At 36.2% G+C, this 20,735-nt stretch overlaps 1 protein-coding gene across 14 annotated transcripts in view; it reads left to right on the top strand.

Annotated features, from left to right (window-relative positions):
• Window positions 1-20,735, top strand: part of MYCBP2 (MYC binding protein 2) — a 282,639-nt gene that overhangs the window by 121,019 nt on the left and 140,885 nt on the right. For all 14 annotated transcript variants that reach the window (XM_078432585.2, XM_078432586.2, XM_060636897.3 and 11 more), the window contains 7 exons: window positions 6,521-6,693; window positions 7,644-7,769; window positions 7,856-7,983; window positions 13,568-13,659; window positions 17,036-17,170; window positions 18,527-18,610; window positions 19,626-19,722. In XM_078432585.2, coding sequence (XP_078288711.1) covers window positions 6,521-6,693; window positions 7,644-7,769; window positions 7,856-7,983; window positions 13,568-13,659; window positions 17,036-17,170; window positions 18,527-18,610; window positions 19,626-19,722 — 835 coding nt within the window. The remainder of the gene's footprint in view (window positions 1-6,520; window positions 6,694-7,643; window positions 7,770-7,855; window positions 7,984-13,567; window positions 13,660-17,035; window positions 17,171-18,526; window positions 18,611-19,625; window positions 19,723-20,735) is intronic.

Below are 20,735 nucleotides of genomic sequence, written 5' to 3' on the forward strand. Positions count from 1 at the left end.
TACAACCCTTATGTGTCTAGCTTTGTAAGTTAGGGTCTGTTTATCCCTAACTGCTTTCAGAATTCTCTCTTTATCCTTGTATTTTGCCAGTTTCACTATGATGTGTCATGCAGAAGTTTGATTCAAGTTACGTCTGAAGGTAGTTCTCTGTGCCTCTTTGATTTTAATGCCTGTTTCCTTCCCCATATCGGGGAAGTCTCAGCTATGATTTGTTCAAGTACACCTTCAGCCCCTCTCTCTTTCTCTTCCTCTTCTAGAATTCCTGTGATACATATATTGTTCCATTTGATTGCATCACTTAGTTCTCTAATTCTCCCCTCATACTTCTGGATATTTTTTATCTCTCTTTTTGTCAGCTTCCTCATTTTCCATAATTTTGTCTTCTAATTCACTTATTCTCTCCTCTGCCTCTTCAATCCGTGCTATGGCCGCCTCCATTTTATTTTTGCACCTCATTTATAGCATTTTTTAGTTCCTCATGACTATTTTTAGTCCCTTGATCTCTGTAGCAATAGATTCTCTGCTGTCCTGTATGCTTTTTTCAAACACAGTGATTAATTTTATGACTATTATTCTAAATTCTTGTTCCGTTATATTGCTTAAATCAGTTTTGGTCAATTTGTTAGCTGTCGCTACTTCCTGGAGTCTCTTTTGAGGAGAATTCTTCCGTTTCATCATTTTGGATAGTCCCTGGAACTGGTCCCCTGCGGGAGGGGCACTGCAGCACCTGGAGGGAGGCAGGCCCCTTGGAGGGATGGATCCGCAGAAGCACAACATTGGGCTTTTGCATGGTGCAAGCCTTTATTCATTTGTTGAGAGAGATAGAGAGAGAGACACACATACACACACACACAGTGTGAGTAGGGGAGGGGCAGAGAGAGAGGGAGACACAGACTCTGACGCAGGCTCCAGGCTCTGAACTGTCAGCACAGAGCCCGATGTGGGGCTTGAACTCACAGGTGAGATCGTGACCTGAGTCGAAGTCGGAAGCTCAACTCACTGAGCCACCCCGGAGCCCCAGTTTGACACCTTTTTAAATGCATGTACTTTTAAAATACAAATAAGAATATATTCATTTTAAAAGTTAGGTTTTTTGCTAAACAACAATTTCTAGGTCTTTCCAAGTCACTATTCTAAGAACTGCTTTTTTATTAAAACTGTATAGAATCCTGTAGTCTGGATATACCAAAATATACTGATCTATTTCCCTATTAATGAACAAAATTTTTAGATTATTTTGTAATGTTTCAGTATTATGTATAATGCCCCAGTGAACACACAAACACACACATGTATATAAGCACAGAGTTTTATACTCATGGGAGTGTATTGCTATGAGGTGGCTTTCAAGAAGTGGAATTGCTGAGTCAGAAGATAGTCAGAATTGTCATATATACCTGCCCTTTTCTCCCTTAATACTCTCTTCACCAACTGCATGTGAGAGTCCATATTTTCCCATATTATCTGCATCACTATACAGTTATTATCATTTAATAATATTAAATACTAATATTAATACTGTATGCTAATACTGCACTATTATTTTCAATTTTTGCTATTTTAATTTTATTCTGTTAATATTTAAATACATACTATATGATATGAGATAGACAATGTCCTTGCTCTTAGGGAAGTCGTCTTTTTTTTTTTTAACAGAGATAAAGACTATACAAAATGATTATCTAATATACTTTACAGAGCTTGCTCAGCATTATTAAGGAACAAGACGGCGCTATGATTGAGGTTAACAGCAGTGACCTATATTCCATTCAGTGAAGATAGTATAAGTTAAGACCTTAAAATATAAAAAGAACCAGGCATTTGAAGAGTTAGGAAAAGTTTTCTGAGCAGGGAGAGCTTAGTAGACCCAAATGCTTTGGTACCAGCAAGAGCTTGGCTGTGTTTTAGGAACTTGAAAAAAGCCAGTGTGGTTAAAGCATAGTGAGTGAGTGGCACAAAATAAATTCAAAGGAGTAGGCAGGGCTAGGACATGCAGGACTTTGTAGGGTAGATTAAGAAATTTGAGTTTTCTTCCAATAGGAAGTTTTTATAGGATGTTGAGTTGGGAAACGACAGTAAGAGATTATACTTACTGTGTGGAAAATAGATGGGAAGGAGGCAGGCACAGATACAGGAGGTTACTGCAGCAGTGCAAGGGAGAGAGGATGGCATGAAACTTAGGGTTGTGGTGGGGAAGATGGGAGGAGCAGGCAGTAGCACATAGTTTGGAATAGAGCCAATAGAACTTGGTTGATTTGGGGGTGGGGTTGTGGGGGGGAGTGGTGGGGGTGGGGGCAGTGGCCATTTAAGGAAAGAAAGTGGTCAAGGATGATTCCCAAAGTTCTGATTTTGGCATTTGAATAGACATTGGTGGCATTAACTGAGCCAGGAGAGGCAGAGAAAGGAAAAGATTTTGTCAAGATTTCTGTTTTTGACATGTTAAGTAGGCAGTTAGAGAAGTGAGCCAGGCACAAAGGACTGGTTTGGACTGGGAATGTAAATTCCAGAATTTTTAGTTTATAGGTATATCTAAAGGGGTGTTTTTGATCGAGAGCACCTAGGCAGAGAATGTAGGTTGAGGAGAGTCCTAAACTTAAAACATTTTAAGTTAGGGGAGAGAGGAACTAGTCAGGAGACTAGAAAGAGCAGCCAGTGAACTATTAGAAAAAGCCAAAAGGGTGTGCTGACATGGAAGTGAGAAGGGGATGGATCATAAAGAGGACCATTTAATGATGTTGAATATGCTGAGGGCTTGACTAAGTAGATGACAAAAAATTCCATTAGGTTTAGCTACTTAGAAGTTATTTACAACTTTGAGAATAATTTCATGCAGGTGTTAGATGTGCAAACTAGATTGGTATGGTTTGAAGAGTGGGGATTTCCACTTTTGGCAATTTGATGAACTAAACAAAAAAAGTTTAAATTAAAAAAAATTTTTTTATGTTTATTTATTTCTGAGACAGAGAGAGACAGAGCATAGGTCAGGGAGGGGCAGAGAGAGAGGGAGACACAGAATCAGAAGCAGGCTCCAGGCTCCAGGCTCCAGGCTCCAGGCTCTGAGCTGTCAGCACAGAGCCCGATGTGGGGCTCAAACTCACAAACCGTGAGATCATGACCCGAGCTGAAGTCAGTCGCTTAACTCACTGAGCCCCCCAGGCACCCCAAGTTTAAATTTTATACATTTCTTGGCACTCAGCTAAGATATCACTAATATAGTGCCCCTCTCTCCCACCCCCACCTCAAAGAAAGAAAACCAGCATAAAAATAAAAATCATACCTCATGAGGTGACCCTTGAGAAGTAAGCAGTCAGCACTGTAAACATAGGATTTTGCTGAGAGCAACTGCTGATAAGCAGTGCTGCAGTTTGGAAAACAAACATTGTGCCAGCTACAAGGTGAGGGAGATGGGAACTGATCCTGAAAATTCTGTTAAGCATCTGGCCTTAGAATGATGCTGAAGTTGGATCAAATAGGTAATACCCCTCTGTCTCCAGCACAAGGCCAGTGTAAATCCTCCATGCTTTGGTACCAGCATGGTACCATAGGTTTTAATGAATTAACATTCCATCAAGTATGAACACCAAGTCAAAGATTGCTTAACATACAAGTAGTATCACTTGTAATGAAATTCAGCAAGAGGCAAGCAATGAGATCTTGGAATTATCAGAAATAATATAAAGTATATATGAAATGTTTAAAAAATAAAAGATGGAATTGAATAACAAAAGAAAACTCGTAAGACTCAAGACGATGAAGCATATTTGAAAAACAACCAACCAAAACTTTTATAAATGAAGAATAGTTTTTTACACAAATGCATGAGTGGATCAGATTTGAACAAATGAAAGGGAATTACACAAAATGCCACAGAGACAAGAATATAAAAAAAGTGGGAGCGCCTGGGTGATTCAGTCGGTTAAGCGTCTGACTTCAGCTCAGGTCATGATCTTGCAGTCCGTGAGTTCAAGTCCCACATTGGGCTCTGTGCTGACAGCTGGCATTCTGTCTCTCTCTCCCCCTCTCAAAAATAAATAAACATTAAAAAAAATTTTTTTTAATAAAAAAATGTGAAAGAGATTTGAAGAATATAATGAGAAGATCTAGTACACATCCAAGAAGAAAATATTAGAAATTAGAGAAAATAAAGGAGAAAAACATTTGAAGAGATAATGCCTAATAATTTTCCAGAACCAAAAAAAGATTTAAATTTGCAGATATCTGGGACGCCTGAGTGGCTCAGTTGGCTAAGCGTCCGACTCTTGGTTTCAGCTCAGGTCCTGATCTCACAGTTCATGAGTTAAAGCCCAGCATCTGGCTCTGTGCTGACAGCATGCAGCCTGCTTGGGATTTCTCTCTCCCTCGTGGTCTCCCCCTCCCCAACTCATGCTGTCTCTGTCTCTCTCAAAATAAATAAATAAAACTTAAAAAATAAAAAAATAAATTCACAGATATTAGAAATTATGTGTTTCCATTATCTACAATCAAGAGAAATTGTAGTGAAATTATAGAACACTAAGACTAAGATAAAAATCTTGAAAGCAACTAGAGAAATAATCACACACACACACAAAAACTAATTAATAGATTAAATTAAAACTTAATAGTACAATTATATTAATGCTACTAATTATAGCCGGTACTTTCATAGAATTTGTTCTGTGCCAAGTATTATTTTTAAGTTTAAGATAAAGATTTTTTAATAATTATTTTTAATTATGGTAAAAAAAAAAATTTAACCATTTCTAGTTGTACAATTCAGCAGTGTTAGGTATATTCACATTGCTCTACAGTAGATCTCCAGAATGTTTTTACCTTGCAAAACTGAAACTCTGTACCCAAAGAACGGTTCCCTATTACTCTGTCCCTCTAGCCTGTAGCAGCCATCATTCTACTTTCAGTGAATTTGACCAGTTTTGATATATAAGTGGAATCATACAGTATTTGTCTTTTTTGTGACTAGCTTATTTCTAGCATCATGTTCTCAAGATTCATTCGCATTATAGCCTGTGACACAATTGTTTAAGGCTGGAATAACATTCCATTGTATGTTTCTACCACATTTTATTTATCCACTATCCATCCATGGATGCTTCAGTTGCTTGCACCTTTTGGCTCTTGTGGATAATACTGCTATGATTGTGAGTGTGTAAATATCTCTTCAAGATTGTCCTTTGTATTTAGTAAATTTGGATCATCAAGCACCATTGATTGACAAAACCATCCTTAATAAATGAACCTGATTGTTAGCTGTATCTGACATAAATCAGATTTTCAAAAGAACCTGGGTATTCTGTATAGGAATACCAGTTGTGGAAAAAATGAGAATTTTGTTCTTCCTTCCCATTTACTCTTGTATTAATGCTTTAGGGAAACTTATAAAATTATCCACAGCAGCATTTTTTTGTAATGGAAAAATTGAGTGGTTTTCATTTTTTTGCCATCATTAGTAGAATGGACAAATAGTTGTAATATAGTCACATGAGCTATTAATACTCTATAACAATGAGAATGAATGAGCTTGCAGTTATACATCATTGTATAAATACGTTGTAAGCATATTCTATTGTTTGAAGAAAGCAAGCCACAGAAAAACACATAAAGTGTGTATCCTGTTCATAAACAATTCAAAACATGAAACTTAAACAATTTTGATATAACATATGAAAAATCATAAACGTAAGAAGAGAATGATAAACTTTTAAACTTCAAAGTAATTGCTACCTTTGAAAGAAAAGGAAAGAAATTAAGTAGGGAGGGAGATCCAGGGCAGTTAAAAGATAGTAGTAATGTTCTTTTTACTGGTGCACATTATGGTATTATTCTTCATACCTTATCTTGAAAATATTTTCTTACTATTCTTTTGTATGTACTCTGTAGTTGATTAAAACAACTTTTCCAAAAAGAACTCATAGCAAAAAATTGGCAAAGAAATGGAGGCAGCTTTTTAAGAATTTTTTTATGGAAGAGATAAGAGAAATGAGATAATGGTGGGGGGTATTGTGGGTCCCTTATGGTTTACTGTTTATTAGTAAGGTTGAACACCTCCTTACACTTTATTTGTGTTTCATTTGTGGAAACAGCATTCCAAGTCTTTTGTCCACTTTTGATATTAGATTGATACCTCTTTTTGTCTTGCAGGAGCTCTTATACATTGTGAATACTGTTCTTTTGTCTCATGTGTGTTTCACATATTTTCTTTCAACTTGCCCTTTGTCTTTAGACTTCATCTGTAGACTTTTTGTTGCACAAAGCTTTATATATGTGTGCACCATGTGTACTATTGCTCCTGTACTCATAAAAAAAAATCATAGCCCGTGTTACTGTTTCATTCAAATTATTCCACTTATAGTGACATAAATCATTTTATTTATATACTTAGCTCAGAGAGAGAAAATAATGAGCTACATTTTATCCTCTTTAAGCTGACTGTATGTAATCCTTTTGTATCATCAATTCTACTTTAGAAAATTTTTTTTAATGAAACTGTATGTTGAAGTGCTATAATTATTCTTTCTTGAAGGTTTCGACCAAATACCAGAGAGCTGTGGTGTTACAATGCAGTGGTTGCTGATGCCAGACTTCCCTCTGCAGCAGATATGCAGTCCAGATGTAGTATTCTAAGTCCTGAACTTGCCTTACCAACAGGATCAAGGGCTCTCACCACCCGATCTCATGCAGCTTTGCACATTCTAGGTAGGGTTGCTCTTTGATGACCAGTTAATTTTCATTCATGCAGTGTGCTGAGAATTTTTTTTTTTTTTGAGAATATTTAGATTTGTATGTCATTTTTTCATGTGTGTTGAACAACAAAATACTAGGTGCAATGTAAGTTAAACCCCCTAACTTTAAGAGGTTTGTTTATCCAACAAAGAACAATACATCAGATTTGAACCAACATAGTTTGTGTATGTCCAAGTATAAAGCATCTCTGAAGATAATTTTCCTAATAGGTATTTTAAATAATATCTTTGTTTAGGTTAAATATATTAACTTTAGAGATACAGATAGAATATTCAAATATATAATTATAATACTTAATTTATATACATTATTTTAAATGACATCCTATAAAATACATATTCATATAATTATAAATTTTATACATATTCTTTCTTTTTTTTACATAACAGTTTCTCTTTACTTCTATTTAATTAATTTGAAATACAGCATTTTTTCAGTTTATATAGATATTCTGTTGGTGGAAATTTTGTACCAATCCACATAACTACTTATTTTGTTGTTTTTTAAAAAGATCCTTAAAAAGACTTATTTATGTTTATCTAAACCTAGCAGTTGTGAAGTCATATTCCTAAGTATAATTACTAGAGCACACATATAATTCCTTGCTTCTTTTTTCTCAAATTTCATCTGGTAAATCATTATAAACATCCAAAACTAAAGATGCAGTTTTTTGCAAAACAGTGACGTATAGAATGTGTTTAAATATGACAGTTACCTAAGCAGTGGAGAATTCTTATTGGTTATAGGTGTTCTCTCATGAAACATTGTTTAAATTTTGGAATACATTTATTGAACACACTCAGAGTTAACTATTTTAATTTATTCCCTACATCATCTCCTGTCATCAATATAATAGGAAATTTTAATTTCAAGGAGTTGAATTTTTGTTTGTTTGTTTTTAGGTTGCCTTGATACCTTAGCAGCTATGCAGGATTTAAAAATGGGTGTTGCAAGTACAGAGGAGGAGACTCAAGCAGTAATGAAGGTTTATTCCAAAGAAGATTATAGTGTAGTGAACAGGTTTGAAAGTATGTATATTTATCTTTAGGAAATATTGTTTTATAAGTGAAATATAAATATCTTAAAACATAAATTATTTATTTGTGTCCTTTAGGTCATGGAGGGGGCTGGGGTTACTCTGCCCATTCAGTAGAAGCTATACGTTTTAGTGCTGACACTGATATTTTACTTGGTGGCCTTGGTCTGTTTGGAGGTAGAGGAGAATATACTGCGAAAATTAAGGTAAGCAGTTTTTTGACACTGTTGCCCTTTTTTGAAGATGTTGGTTTTGACTTAGCTTATTATTTTATATATATGTAATATATATAAAAAAGGACTTGAGGAAACATTGCTAAAATCTAATATAATAATACTAAATCATTGACTCATTAGAAGAGCAAAAGTCAAGAAGTGAGGAAATGATGGAAAATGATTTTATAATAATTTTAGGCTGAAAAAGACTATAATAGTCAATCTCAATCCTTTGTGCTGAACTTCCTAGTGGTCTAGGAACAGCAGTACCTTTTGATATGCCTCCATTTTTGTAGCCACTTTAATGACGAGGGCACAGCTGTTTTGATTCAGGGACATTTTGATGTAGCCTTAAAAGTCATTAGGGGGTCTGGGTGGCTCAATAGGTAAGCATCCACCTCTTGATGTCGGCTCAGGTCATGATCTCCTGGCTTGTGAGATCAAGCCCCGCAATGGGCTCCATACTGACCATGGAAACTGCTTGGGATTCTTTCTCTCCCTCTCTCTGCCCCTACCCCCGCTCATGTGTATGCTCACTCTCTCAAATAAAGAAACTTTTTAAAAAGTTAGCATTTTTGATGCCAAATACTATGTAAACAGACATGATCACCCTAAGAGTGGGGACCAGGAATGAAGTGAGAGATGGAATATGGGGTATGGAATTCATCAGGTAGATAACATAAAAATAATCAAAAGTCCTAAGTTTACTTTACCTGTTCATCTCAGAAAAGACCTGCAGTTACTGCAAGCAAAGGATGTGCTCACTCTTTGAAAATTCACTAACAGCTTGAATGTTCTACTTCTCAAATTAATCTGATTTTGCCTTTTTTTTCCCCATGTTTATTTATTTTTTTGAGAGAGTGACAGAGTGTGAGCAGGGGAAGGAGCAGAGAGAGAGGGAGACACAGAATCTGAAGCAGGCTCCAGGCTGTGAGCTGTCAGCACAGAGCCCAACACGGGGCTAGAACTCACAGACTGGGAGATCATGACCTGAACCTAAATTGGCTGCTTAACCAACTGAGCCACCCAGGTGCCCCAATCTGATTTTGCCTTTAAAGTAAAACTATAGTTACTGCCTTAATTTCAATAGCAGGCTTCATTAAAAATTCTCAATTAAATGCCATCTGTTCAGGAGATAAATTCTTAGTTCTCTCAATAATATCTAAAAATTCAGGTCATGATCTCACAGTTGTGAATTCAAGCCCCGCATCAGGCTCTGTGCTAACAGCTCAGAGCCTGGAGCCTGCTTCAGATTCTTTGTCTCCCTCTCTCTGCCCCTCCCCTGCTCATACTCTTGTCTTTCTCTGTCTCAAAAAACAAGTAAACATTAAAAAAAATTGTTTTAATATCTAAAAATTATATTGTTAAAACTCCCTTAAAATGATGGTTTTTGAGGACACTTCCCATAGAGACCCACCCAGAGCTGACAGACTTAAAAACATTTGCTTTTTTCTGGCTATGATTGTAATACATGTGGTTAAGAAACACAGGTAATATAGAGATTAAGGAAGTAAGAATTAGAAGTCCCTAGGGATAGGGATGGAATAATGATTAAGGATACCTATGGCATAGATAGATAGATAGATAGATAGATAGATAGATAGATACACACATACATATATACATTCATACATATATACAAAGGAAGGGGAGAGGGAGGGGAGGGGAGGGGAAGAAGGAAGGGAGGAAAAAGGGGAGGAAGGACAGTAGTTTTAGTTTTTGGCTTATTTCAGAGCAACTTCTTTGAAAGGGTTATTTTAAGATGTCTTGATTCAAAGTTAAGATTGAGAAGCAAACTCAGTGAGTTACATAATGCTAGTTGGCACTGTCTAGTAAGTTTATCAAGAAGATATTTTTTTTTCTGGCCCTGAAAAGTTTTTTGTTTTGTTTTGATGATATTGAACACCATACTGACCCCTGTCTCCAGTAGTTGTGGTACAGAAGTATATAGGCCTTCCATAATCCTGTCTTTATAGTGGATGTAATTTTTTTTTTTTCTAAGTCTCAAATCCTCCCTTATTCCTCCAGTACGCTGGATGTGAACTTGCCTTTGTAATTCAGTTATTAGTGAGTAAACTAAGGTTTTCCAACGGAAGTCTTTTTTTATTCCTCCACTCACCTCTCCAAGGTATACATTTTTTTTTCTAGCAGTAAGCCTCTTTATTTTTTTGTTTTGTTTTGTTTTGTTTTCATATCTCTGGTTGTTTCTTCTGTCTTTTTTGTAGGTTTGTCCTCTTCTACCTGGACACTAAATGTTGGATTTCTTCTAAGCCCAGCCCTAGGGCCCTATTTCTACACTTTATATTTTCTCCTAGACATTCTCTTCTAAGCCTGAAGTTTAAATAGCTGTCAGCATACCATGATGTCCAAATTTAGATCTCCAGCTCAGACTTCTTCTTTGACCCATTTCCATGTAAGTGCTTTAAAGGCATGACAGTTGTTAGTCTTTATATCTCAACTGAATTCATGCTCTTTCCCCAGGACCTGGCTTTCTTCCAGTAGTCCCTTTCTTAAATAGTACCATCCACAATATGCTTGTTACCCTAAGTCAGAAACCTAGACATCTTTCTTGTTGGATCCTCCTTTACCTCCTTCCTGCTGCTAGAAGAGTCTTCCACCACTAACTACTCTGGGCAAAGGTACTTGTCTTGGACTAGCCACCTAGCTGGACTCTGTACATATTCTTACTGATATGCTTTGTGTTTCCATTCTTTCTCTTCCCTTTCCTTCTTGAATCCACTCTAATCACGTTTTTGCCCCACCCACTCCACCGAAACTGCTCTTGTCAAGGATGTGAGTGCCTTCTGATTGCTAAAGCCAGTGGTCAATTCTCACTCCTCATCTTCCTTAACCAGTGGACATAATTTAATCCAATTAAACCCTTCTTTAAAATACTGTCTTCAGTTGGCTCCTAAGGCCCCACACTTGATTTTTGTCCCGTCTCACTGACTGTTCTTCTGAGTCCCAGCCTGGTTACTCATCATCTTCCTGACCTCTGAGTGTTGGAGTGCCAGAACTCAGTCTTGGACACTTTTTAAAGTCTGCTCATCCCTAAAATGATCCAGGCTTACGGCTTTTTAAGTATTTTTCCTCTGATTACTTTCAATTTATTAACCTCCAAAGTCATAGATACAGCTCCTACTTCACATCTCCAGTTGGATAGCTAATAGGCGTTTCAGATATAACATATTCAACACTAGGCTTCTGGTGATCTCTCTAATAAACCTCTTGTTCTGATGTTTTCCCCATCCCAATTAACTGACTTAGGGTAGAGCTAACTTTATTCCTCTACCTGCTGGGGCCAGAAATCTTGAAATCATCCTTGCCTTCTCTCTTTCACACCCCACATCCCCTTCGGCAGCAAACACTGTTGGCTGAACTTTGAAAATAAAGCCAGGATTTAACCACTTCTAAAAACTGTTCCTAATATCAAATCAGTCCAAACCATAGCCATTCTCACCTAGATTATTACAGTAACCTCCCAACTTGTATCCTGCTTCTGTCCTTGCTCCCTTTATTCTGTTTTCAGTACAGCAGTGATTTTCTTAAAATGTCCACCAGAGTATGCTACTCCTTCTGTTGGGATTCCTGCAGTGTCTTCTAGGATTAGACTAAAAGCTACGGGCCTTAGGAGGGCCCACAAAGCACCATAGAACTGCCTGCCATTATCACTCTGACCTTATATTATACTAGCTGTCTCGCTCTAATCCAGCCACAGTGGCCTGCTGTTGTTCCTCAGACGTGCCAGGCATAGTAAAACCTCAGGACCTTTACACTGGCTACTTCTGCTGACTGCAACTCTTTAGTACCTACGTGGATCACTTCCTCATTATATTCAGGTCTTGATTCTCTGATGAGCCTATTTAAAACAATCCTCTCCCTTACCACAAATTTAACTTCCAATTACCCCATTTTTTTGTTTGCATTGTTCTCACCTGTGTGGCCTTGGCCGTTCCTAGGACACTACACAGTATGTGTTGAGAAATATTTGTCGAACATAAGGGGGAAATCATTAAGGACCTTTATATTATGCTACATACAAAGCAGGGAATGAGAAACCACTGAAAAATTTTAGATTACAGAAATATTCTAATCAAATATTCATTTTACAGAGTACTAAGGGTCATTAAAAAAAAAACCAGAATGCTTGTGGTTTATGGAACCCTTGTGGAAATGGGCCAGAGCAAGGAGAGAATGGAGATAAGAAGACTGTTGAGTTCTAGCTAGTAATAGTGAGCATGTGTGAACTGACAAGCTATGGTACCAGCAATAGAATAGATGTAGTGATGGCAGAAAGATACGGAAAAAAGATTATTCCAGATTTTTTATCTGAGTGAGTAGGTGAGTGATAATCAGAACGGGGAAGGCACGGGAGAAGGGGAGTGACTCATTTTAGAACTAGTGAGGTCCAGCTGTAGGAGAGGAATGCAGTGGCTGTTGAGAACAAGATCTGAACTGGAGACAGATTTTCAAATTATTAGCATATAATTGATAAAATGAGACATCTAGCATAGTAATTATCCAGTAAGTTTTAATGCTCCCTTCTCTTCCTCCTTAGTGTTTTTGTAGTTTACCTGCTATATAATTCTCCAGAGAAATGAGGGGTTTTTTTTTATATGTGTTGGTCCATTTTTGAAGAAAAAAGATCTCTTCCTAATAATTCTCCTTTATTTTCACTTAATTTCATAATTTTTCATCTTTGATATCTTCTCTCTTATCCTTTCCTCAGACTTTCTGGTCCTCCTCCCCTTGTTTTATACCCATTTTATTTCATTCTCTTCATCTCTCCTATTCCTGTGCCATATTACTTTGAACTATTTTAAGGATCCTTCTATTATTCCTCTCTCTGTCCATAGCTAAAATTTTTCTAGCCTTTTTGCTGTGTATTTTTCTAAATGCTCCATGAGTATTATTTCATGTAATTCTCACAATTACTATGAAGTAGGCACCGTTAGTGTCCATTTTCCTTTTATGCATGAGGAAACCAGGTCCCATATCTCACAGCTTATATGTGTTGAAGCAAAATTCTTCCTCCTTGGAAGCTCACTTAGGTACAATGCATTGGTTGAATTCTTTCACCTCCTTCAGATGTTTATATTTGGTACAGAAGAACTTGGAGCATTTACTATAAATAGATGAATATATAAATAAACTGAAATTAATATAGGCCATGAGTTTCTAAATTTAAATGTGTAGGTTTGTGTATTCAACATTAAAAAAGCAGGCATTCTGGGGCACCTGGGTGGCTCAGTCGGTTAAGCATCCAACTCTTGATTTCAGCTGAGGTAATGATCTCACAGTTCATGGGATCGATCTCCATGTTGAGCTCTGTGCTGACAGCACGGAACCTGCTTGGGATTTTCTCTCTCCTTCTCTCTCTGCCCCTCCCCCATGCTCTCTCTCTCTCTCTCTCAAAATCAGTAAAACTCAAAAAGAAAAGCATGCATTCTGATTTTTACATTCTGCAGTGTCCAGCACATTTTTGGAAACACACAAAATTATAAACATATTATTCAGCAGGTTTGCATGATTGAATGACAGACTAGAAACGATGTGTTTTTTCTCCTTTCCCCAGCTGTTCGAGTTGGGTCCTGATGGAGGAGATCATGAAACCGACGGAGACCTTCTTGCAGAGACTGATGTGTTGGCTTATGACTGTGCTGCCAGGTAATGATTTCCCAATTACTCAGCATCATCCTTACATACTTAATATGAAAAATTCATTGTAAGTGAAGAAACAAACATGAAAAGGATGTTTTAAATAATCCGTGATAAGATGCTTGAGATATTAAATTGTGTATAAGTGTTGCATTTAACAGAGCTGCATTAAAACTAACAGTATTTTCCCTATTTGTATTTTATAAATTATTTCTCCATTGAAGATTGGATGAAACTATACATATATTTTATATACCTTTGCTTTCATGCATCCCTTAGAGAACAGCTACTGTGCTAGCTTTCCAGTGGTGTGATACAATTATTTACTACCTGGAGCATGTATATAGTATCAAATAGAGAAGGCCAGAAGTCCAATCACCTGTGCGCCCTAACACCATGCCCATAGTATGTGCTTGTTTGTAACATGCTTGGGGTGGTGGCCAGCTTTTACTGAAACCTCTTAGGAGGTTACCAGAATCCAGATGTTTATTTATAAAGCTTCATTAAGTAAGAAGAGACTTAGATTTTATCAGTCCTCTCTGTATAATCCCACGGAATATCTCCAACACTATGTTATGACAAGTTAGTGATTTGAATCAGGGAATATTATGGTGCGAAAGAGAATAAATTGAACTTCAAAATAATAATAGTATACTTCTTCCCAGTGATAGTTACGTTAAAACCTATGTGTCATATGTGAGCTTTTTGCTAGTGAAAATGTGATTTCTGAAAATGGTAGTAAGGCATTGAGTCTGCTTTTAACAGATACGTACTTTGAGAACAAAACAGCAAACTTAAAGAAAATTCTGACTGTTTTTTCACTTCAAGCATTTACCAATGTCAGGAGATACTTTTCAGTCATATTTTATGTGACAAAAAATGAAGATCAGGAAAAGTTAATTGATTAATTTTTAACAAAGCCTTAAGATGCCATTGTCATTCAGCATTTATTTTTGAACATGTAATTATGGGTCAAAAATAATATTGTTTCACATATAGAGAATCATGTAGAGTGTATTTATTTGCCGACTAACAAAGCCCAGGTTCCTACAGCTAGCATTAAAGGACTTCCATAATCATTTGTAGCATCTTTTTTAACTTCCTACTAATCGTTTTTATCTGTCTTAATGCTTTAACCTGACTGGACTCCCTGTCATTTTCAGGCGCTGTTGTGTACCTTCATACCTCTACAGTGTGTGAATTTGTCCCCTTCCTCAAATACCCTTGATTCTTTTTTCTATCCCAGTTTCCCAGCTACAACCACTATACTCCATTACCTGGAACTAAAACTTGTGTGTATCTTTATCAGATGTCCTTATTTATATACATGCTTTCTCCTTTTATTTTAGTAAAATTTTTTGTGTAGTTACTATGTGACGGGCACAGTTCCAACACTTTATTTGAATTTGCTCAATCTTCAGAACAATCCTGTGATCTAGACCTCATCTTCATCCCTATTTTCAGATGAAGAAACTGAGTCACAGAGAGGGTGTAATAATTTGCCCAAGGTCACACAACTAGTGTTGTGAAGCTGAGCCTTGAATTCTGGCCATCTGACTCCAAAACCATTTTCTTAATATGCTACCTCTGAAAAAACTTGACTTAAATAAATGAACTTTAAAACTAAAATTCAGAGTTTCATTTTCCAATGACACTGGCATGGTTTGTTTGTTTGTTTTTAACAACAATTAAAAGATTTTGCGTTATTTTAATATGAAAGTTTTATAACATTTAAGCAAGTTGTAGAATTCAAGGTTGAGGGGTGTCATCACCACAACACAAATGACTATTATTATTTGTGTGTTCTTGTCAAGACTTTTTAATTTTTTTCTGACTTTTTTTTTGTTTATTTGTGTGTTTATTTATTTCAGTGATCTCTATACCCAACATGGGGCTCAAAGTCACAACTCTGAGATCAAGAGTTGTGTGCTTTTTTAACTGAGCCAGCCAGACACCTTTTTTTTTTCTCTTCCTTTAATTTTTTCTTCTTTTTTTAAAAAAAATTTTATTATTATTTTCATTTAAATCCAAGTTAGTTAACATATAGTGTAATAATGATTACAGGAGTAGAATTTGGTGATTCATCACTTACATATAAAACCCAGTGTTCATCCCAACAAGTTCCTCCTTAATGCCCATCTCCCATTTAGCCCGTTCCCCCACCCTCCTCCTCTCCAGCAACCCTCAGTTTCTTCTCTGTATTTAAGGGTCTCTTGGGGTGTGTCTTCCTCTCTGTTTTTATCGTATTTTTGCTTCCCTTCCCCTCTGTTCATCTCTTTTGTTTCTTAAATTCCACATGAGTGAAATCATATGATTTTGTCTTTCTCTGACTACTTCTCTTAGCATGCATAATACAGTCTAGTTCCATCCATGCTGTTGCAAATGGAAAGATTTCATTCTTTTTGATCAATGACTAATAATCCTCTTTATCTGTTCGTCAGTTGATGGACATTTGGACTCTTTCCATACTTTGGCTATTGCTGGTAGTGCTACCATGAACATTGGAGTGCATGTATGCACTCTTTTTTTTTTTAGACTTTTATTTTTAAGTTTATTTATTTTTAATGTTTATTTATTTTTGAGAGAGAGAGAGTGCAAGTGGGGGAGACGCAGACAGACAGACACACACACACACACACACACACACACACACACACAGAATTCGAAGCAGGCTCCAGGCTCTGAGCTGTCAGCACTGAGCTCAACACGGGGCTCAAACCCATGAGCTGTGAGATCATGACCTGAGCCAAAGTCAGATGCTTGACCGATTGAGCCACCCAGGTGCCTCTATTTATTTACTTTGAGAGAGGGTGGGGGAAGGGCAGAGAGAGAGAGAGAGAGAGAGAGAGAGAGAGAGAGAGAGAATTCCAAGCAGGCTCAACATGTCAGTGCAGAACCTGATGCAGGGCTCAGACTCACAAACAGTGAGATCATGATCTGAACTGAAATGCAGAGTTGAATGGTTAACCGAGTGAGCCACCCTGGCGCCCCCAGACTTTTTTAAATAGAAGGTTTTTAATGATGTTTAATAAGAATATTATACAATGTATTTCATGCTTTTTTTTATAAAGGATTTAAAACCAATAAATGCAGGGTGCCTGGGTGGCTCAGTCGGTTGAGCGTCTGACTGGCTCAGGTCACGATCTTACAGCTGGTGAGTTCAAGTCCCACATCGGGCTCTGTACCGACAGCTTGGAGCCTGGAGCCTGCTTCGGATTCTGTGTCTCCCTCTCTCTCTGCCCTCCCCCATTCACATTCTGTCTCTCTCTGCCTCTTAAAAATAAATAAACATTAAAAAAATTTTTTTAATAATAAATAAAACCAATAAACACATGCATGTAGCAGGGCAAAGGCATTGTCTTTGACTCACTAATTTTTCTCTCAGAGAAAAGTATGCAATGATGTTTGATGAGCCAGTTCTCTTGCAAGCTGGATGGTGGTATGTAGCATGGGCTCGAGTGTCTGGACCCAGCAGTGACTGTGGATCTCATGGACAAGCTTCTATTACCACAGATGATGGGTAAGCAGAATGTTTAAGTATTACTTAAGCAGCTCTCATTTTTGTTAGTGGAATATTGTTTTAAAAGCTCAGAGGTCTTTCGGTAAGGTAAAAATGTTAGTAAGACTAGAATATAATATGACTGCCAAACATTTAGGTTTATGTGATCTCATGCCAAATTTAAGGTCTAGACAGAACAGGGAGACAATAGGACTGCTATTCTTTGCTCTTGCCATTTGTCATTTGTATGTATTTCTGGGTGTTATATTGTTTAAGAACTTATTACCAATTAGAAATTATATAAAGTGACAAGGTAAATGAGGAATTTGGAAACCATAAAAAAAGGAATAAATACTTGCTGTGCAGTTTGATAGTTCTTATGAAAGCAGTTTATAAATTGCAGAGCTTTGGCAATATGAGATGGTACAGTTTTAATAAAATGTAGGGAAATTTACTGCTTAAATTTCATATATAGAGCATTTTTCAGTTTATAAAATACTTTCATATCTATATTCTCATTTGATGGCCTCAACAATTACGTGAAGCCATTATTAGCCCTGTTTTCCTCTCAGGGGAATAAAGAGACAGAAAGTGAAGTGATTTGCTTCACATCATATCGCTGCTGTGTGGCAGAACCAAATCTAGACCTGGAATCTCTTGACTCTAACTCCATCCTTCTTTATTCTCAGTACTCTGATTTTGTGTGTTTGGAAGGACCATTACTTAGAAGAGAAATTCAGTTTACTCTTACTCTTCTTGAGCATGAGTGAAATTATGTAACAGTATATTTCAAATAGTTATGTTCTATTCATAACAGAGCTGACCAGAAACAGAACAGACTAATGTAAGAGGTGGAATCTTTGTTCCTGAATGTTCAAGTAGAATGCCATAGAAGAATCAAGTCAGCTGTAATGTATCCCTTTCTACTTACTGTAAGATTACGTGTTAGCACCAGGGAGACTGCCTTGGTCCTAGACCTCATGATTCCACATGCAGTTCATTGAACTTTGGAGTATCACAGCAGTTTAAAGCTGCTTTAAATAGAAGGTATCATGTGTGTGGTTGAGCACATTTTAAACTGTAAGTTGAAATATTTTGTTACTTGCTTATTGTTCTGGTTAAAGTTGAGCTGGAGGGACCTGCCGCTTACCCATGGCTGCCTGATCAGGTTCATTTCCTTCATTTTATTCCTTAAGCCACTCAGAGCGTGAACCAAAATAAAAACAATTCCTTTTTACTTGTAGGTTTTTTTCTTAAAGAATGGATCTCTGTGCATTAACATGTATTTGAAAAGGCAGTTGTCAGATTTCTTATTTTCTTTCATGAATCTCGAATCATGTTGTTTTTTGGTGTCATTGTTATTTTTTCTCTTCTTAGGGTTGTTTTTCAATTTAAGAGTTCGAAGAAATCAAATAATGGTACAGATGTTAATGCTGGTCAGATACCTCAATTATTATACAGGTATTTAGCATATTTACAGTGAATTAATATGGTTTGTTCCCCTGTTATAATGAGCTAGGATACTATAAAATATATGACATAATGAGAGAAATCACTTGAAGCACTCAGCAAACTATAACATACCAGAAGAAATATAGCTACTTTTAACAAAAACACTTAATTTAATATTTTGTATATTTTTAAACATTTTCTACTTTGAGCATGATTTGAAACTTTACCTCATGACTCAGACTATCTGTATTATGCCATTAACAATATTTTAATCTGTAGATTTTCATAGCTATTTCAGAATATTATAAAGTAATAAAAATTTGTCTTAGAGAAATGATATTGGGGTGTTCGATAGGGATTTCAGATGCAGGCCTGATTGATTTGCTGCTGTTTTGTGTTTCCTGTTTGTCTTGTGATGGAATGAATTAGAAAATCCCTTACTGCTAAAAGTTTCCACTTTTGAAGTATGAAACAGTAACTTGTCCATGGGATAGTACTTATTATATTTGTAACATTATTTAAGAATTTTAATTACTTTATGGTATTTGAGACATTTATGGAAGCATATGCCTATGTGTCTGTCTACCTGTTTCTAAACTCAATAATTTACTCAATAATTACTCAATTTTTAGAATGAAGAATTCAAATAGGTAACCCTCGCTAAAAAAAAATGTCATTCTTTGAGTAGTAAAAAATCTAAAGAAACACCTCTAGAGCATTAACTGTCTCTTATGTCTTCCTTTCCTAGTAATCACTTTTAAAAATCTAGGTGGTTTAAACCTCACTTTTCCCAGGAAGGGATTTTTGTTTGTTTTTATGCAATTTATTATAGTTAGTATTTGTAATATATAGCATTATGAACATAGCAAGTTGCTTGGACTACTTCTGGGTACACTGATTAAATGATGTTTTAATTATATAGCACTTAATATTTAATAGCATATTTTGCTATTTCAAAAATGTATATTCTGAAAAGTGTCATTGGACCTTCTAACATAAATTTATGTGTATCTGCTACTTTCAGACTTCCAACCAGTGATGGTAGTGCCTCAAAAGGCAAACAGCAAACCAGCGAACCTGTACATATTTTAAAGAGATCTTTTGCAAGAACTGTCTCAGTGGTAAGCCATTTTTTTTAAAATTTCAGGTTCTTTGTCCAGTGCTCCATTTCATTTTGAGATGTTTGGCGGTTAGCCACCCTTCTGAGAGTTTATCTCAACATAGTTTTATGAACTCAGATTTGTTTTTAGATTAGCACTGACATCCCAGGGCAAAGAATAAATAATATGTACTTTAAATAATGGGAAAATAGAGATGTTGGCTGACTTTAACATGAACTTAAACATGAACTGAAATAACCGGTGGGTTTTCTAGTAAATCTTGTATGAATACATGTGCTGAAGGAGAAAGTGAAGGAAAAGTTAAGGCTGACAATTGACTAAAAAGTGCTAATCTAATGCTTGAGGAGCTAAATAGAAGAGTTGTATATTTAACTCAGGGCTCTGTTGAACTACTTGACCATCCGCATTCTACATTCAAAACTATGCCACATTACTGGGGTTACTAGTGTAGAATGGAAAGCCAACATGATGTAACTGAGAGATCATGGGAAGTCTGAGTTAAGTTCTTGTCCTGTACTAGTTGAGCGTTCTTATGCAAGTTATTTAAATAAACTGATAGCATCAGTATGAATTTCTGTTGACATAGGGATACAAAAATGCTTTTTTAATTGTAAGGCACTATATGAATGTGATTCATTAATGTAGTCAGTAGTCTTTCATGTTGGTAAAATGCATAGGGAGAATGCTTTTTTTTTCCTTTTTGTATTAGTTTTTTTAAAATCACAAGATTAGTACACATCCCTGGTTTGGAATAGGGTAGAGTAGGGATAAAACTATATTAAAAGTACCCTAAAGTTCTTTCCCTGTCACTCTGTTATTACCCCATATAACTACTGTTTACATTTTGATGTATATCCTTTCAGACCATTTTTTATATATACACAGACTTACGAGTCTTTCATACAGTATGCTATACAACCTTCTTGTTTGTAATGATAAAATTTTGCATCTTTTTAAAATTTTCATAGGATACACTAAGTATTGCAGAACAACTAGAAATGCAATACTACAGC

The sequence above is a fragment of the Panthera onca genome, chromosome A1 (assembly GCF_046562875.1).
Source record: "Panthera onca isolate mPanOnc1 chromosome A1, mPanOnc1 haplotype 2, whole genome shotgun sequence".
Classification (NCBI taxonomy): Eukaryota; Metazoa; Chordata; class Mammalia; order Carnivora; family Felidae; genus Panthera; species Panthera onca.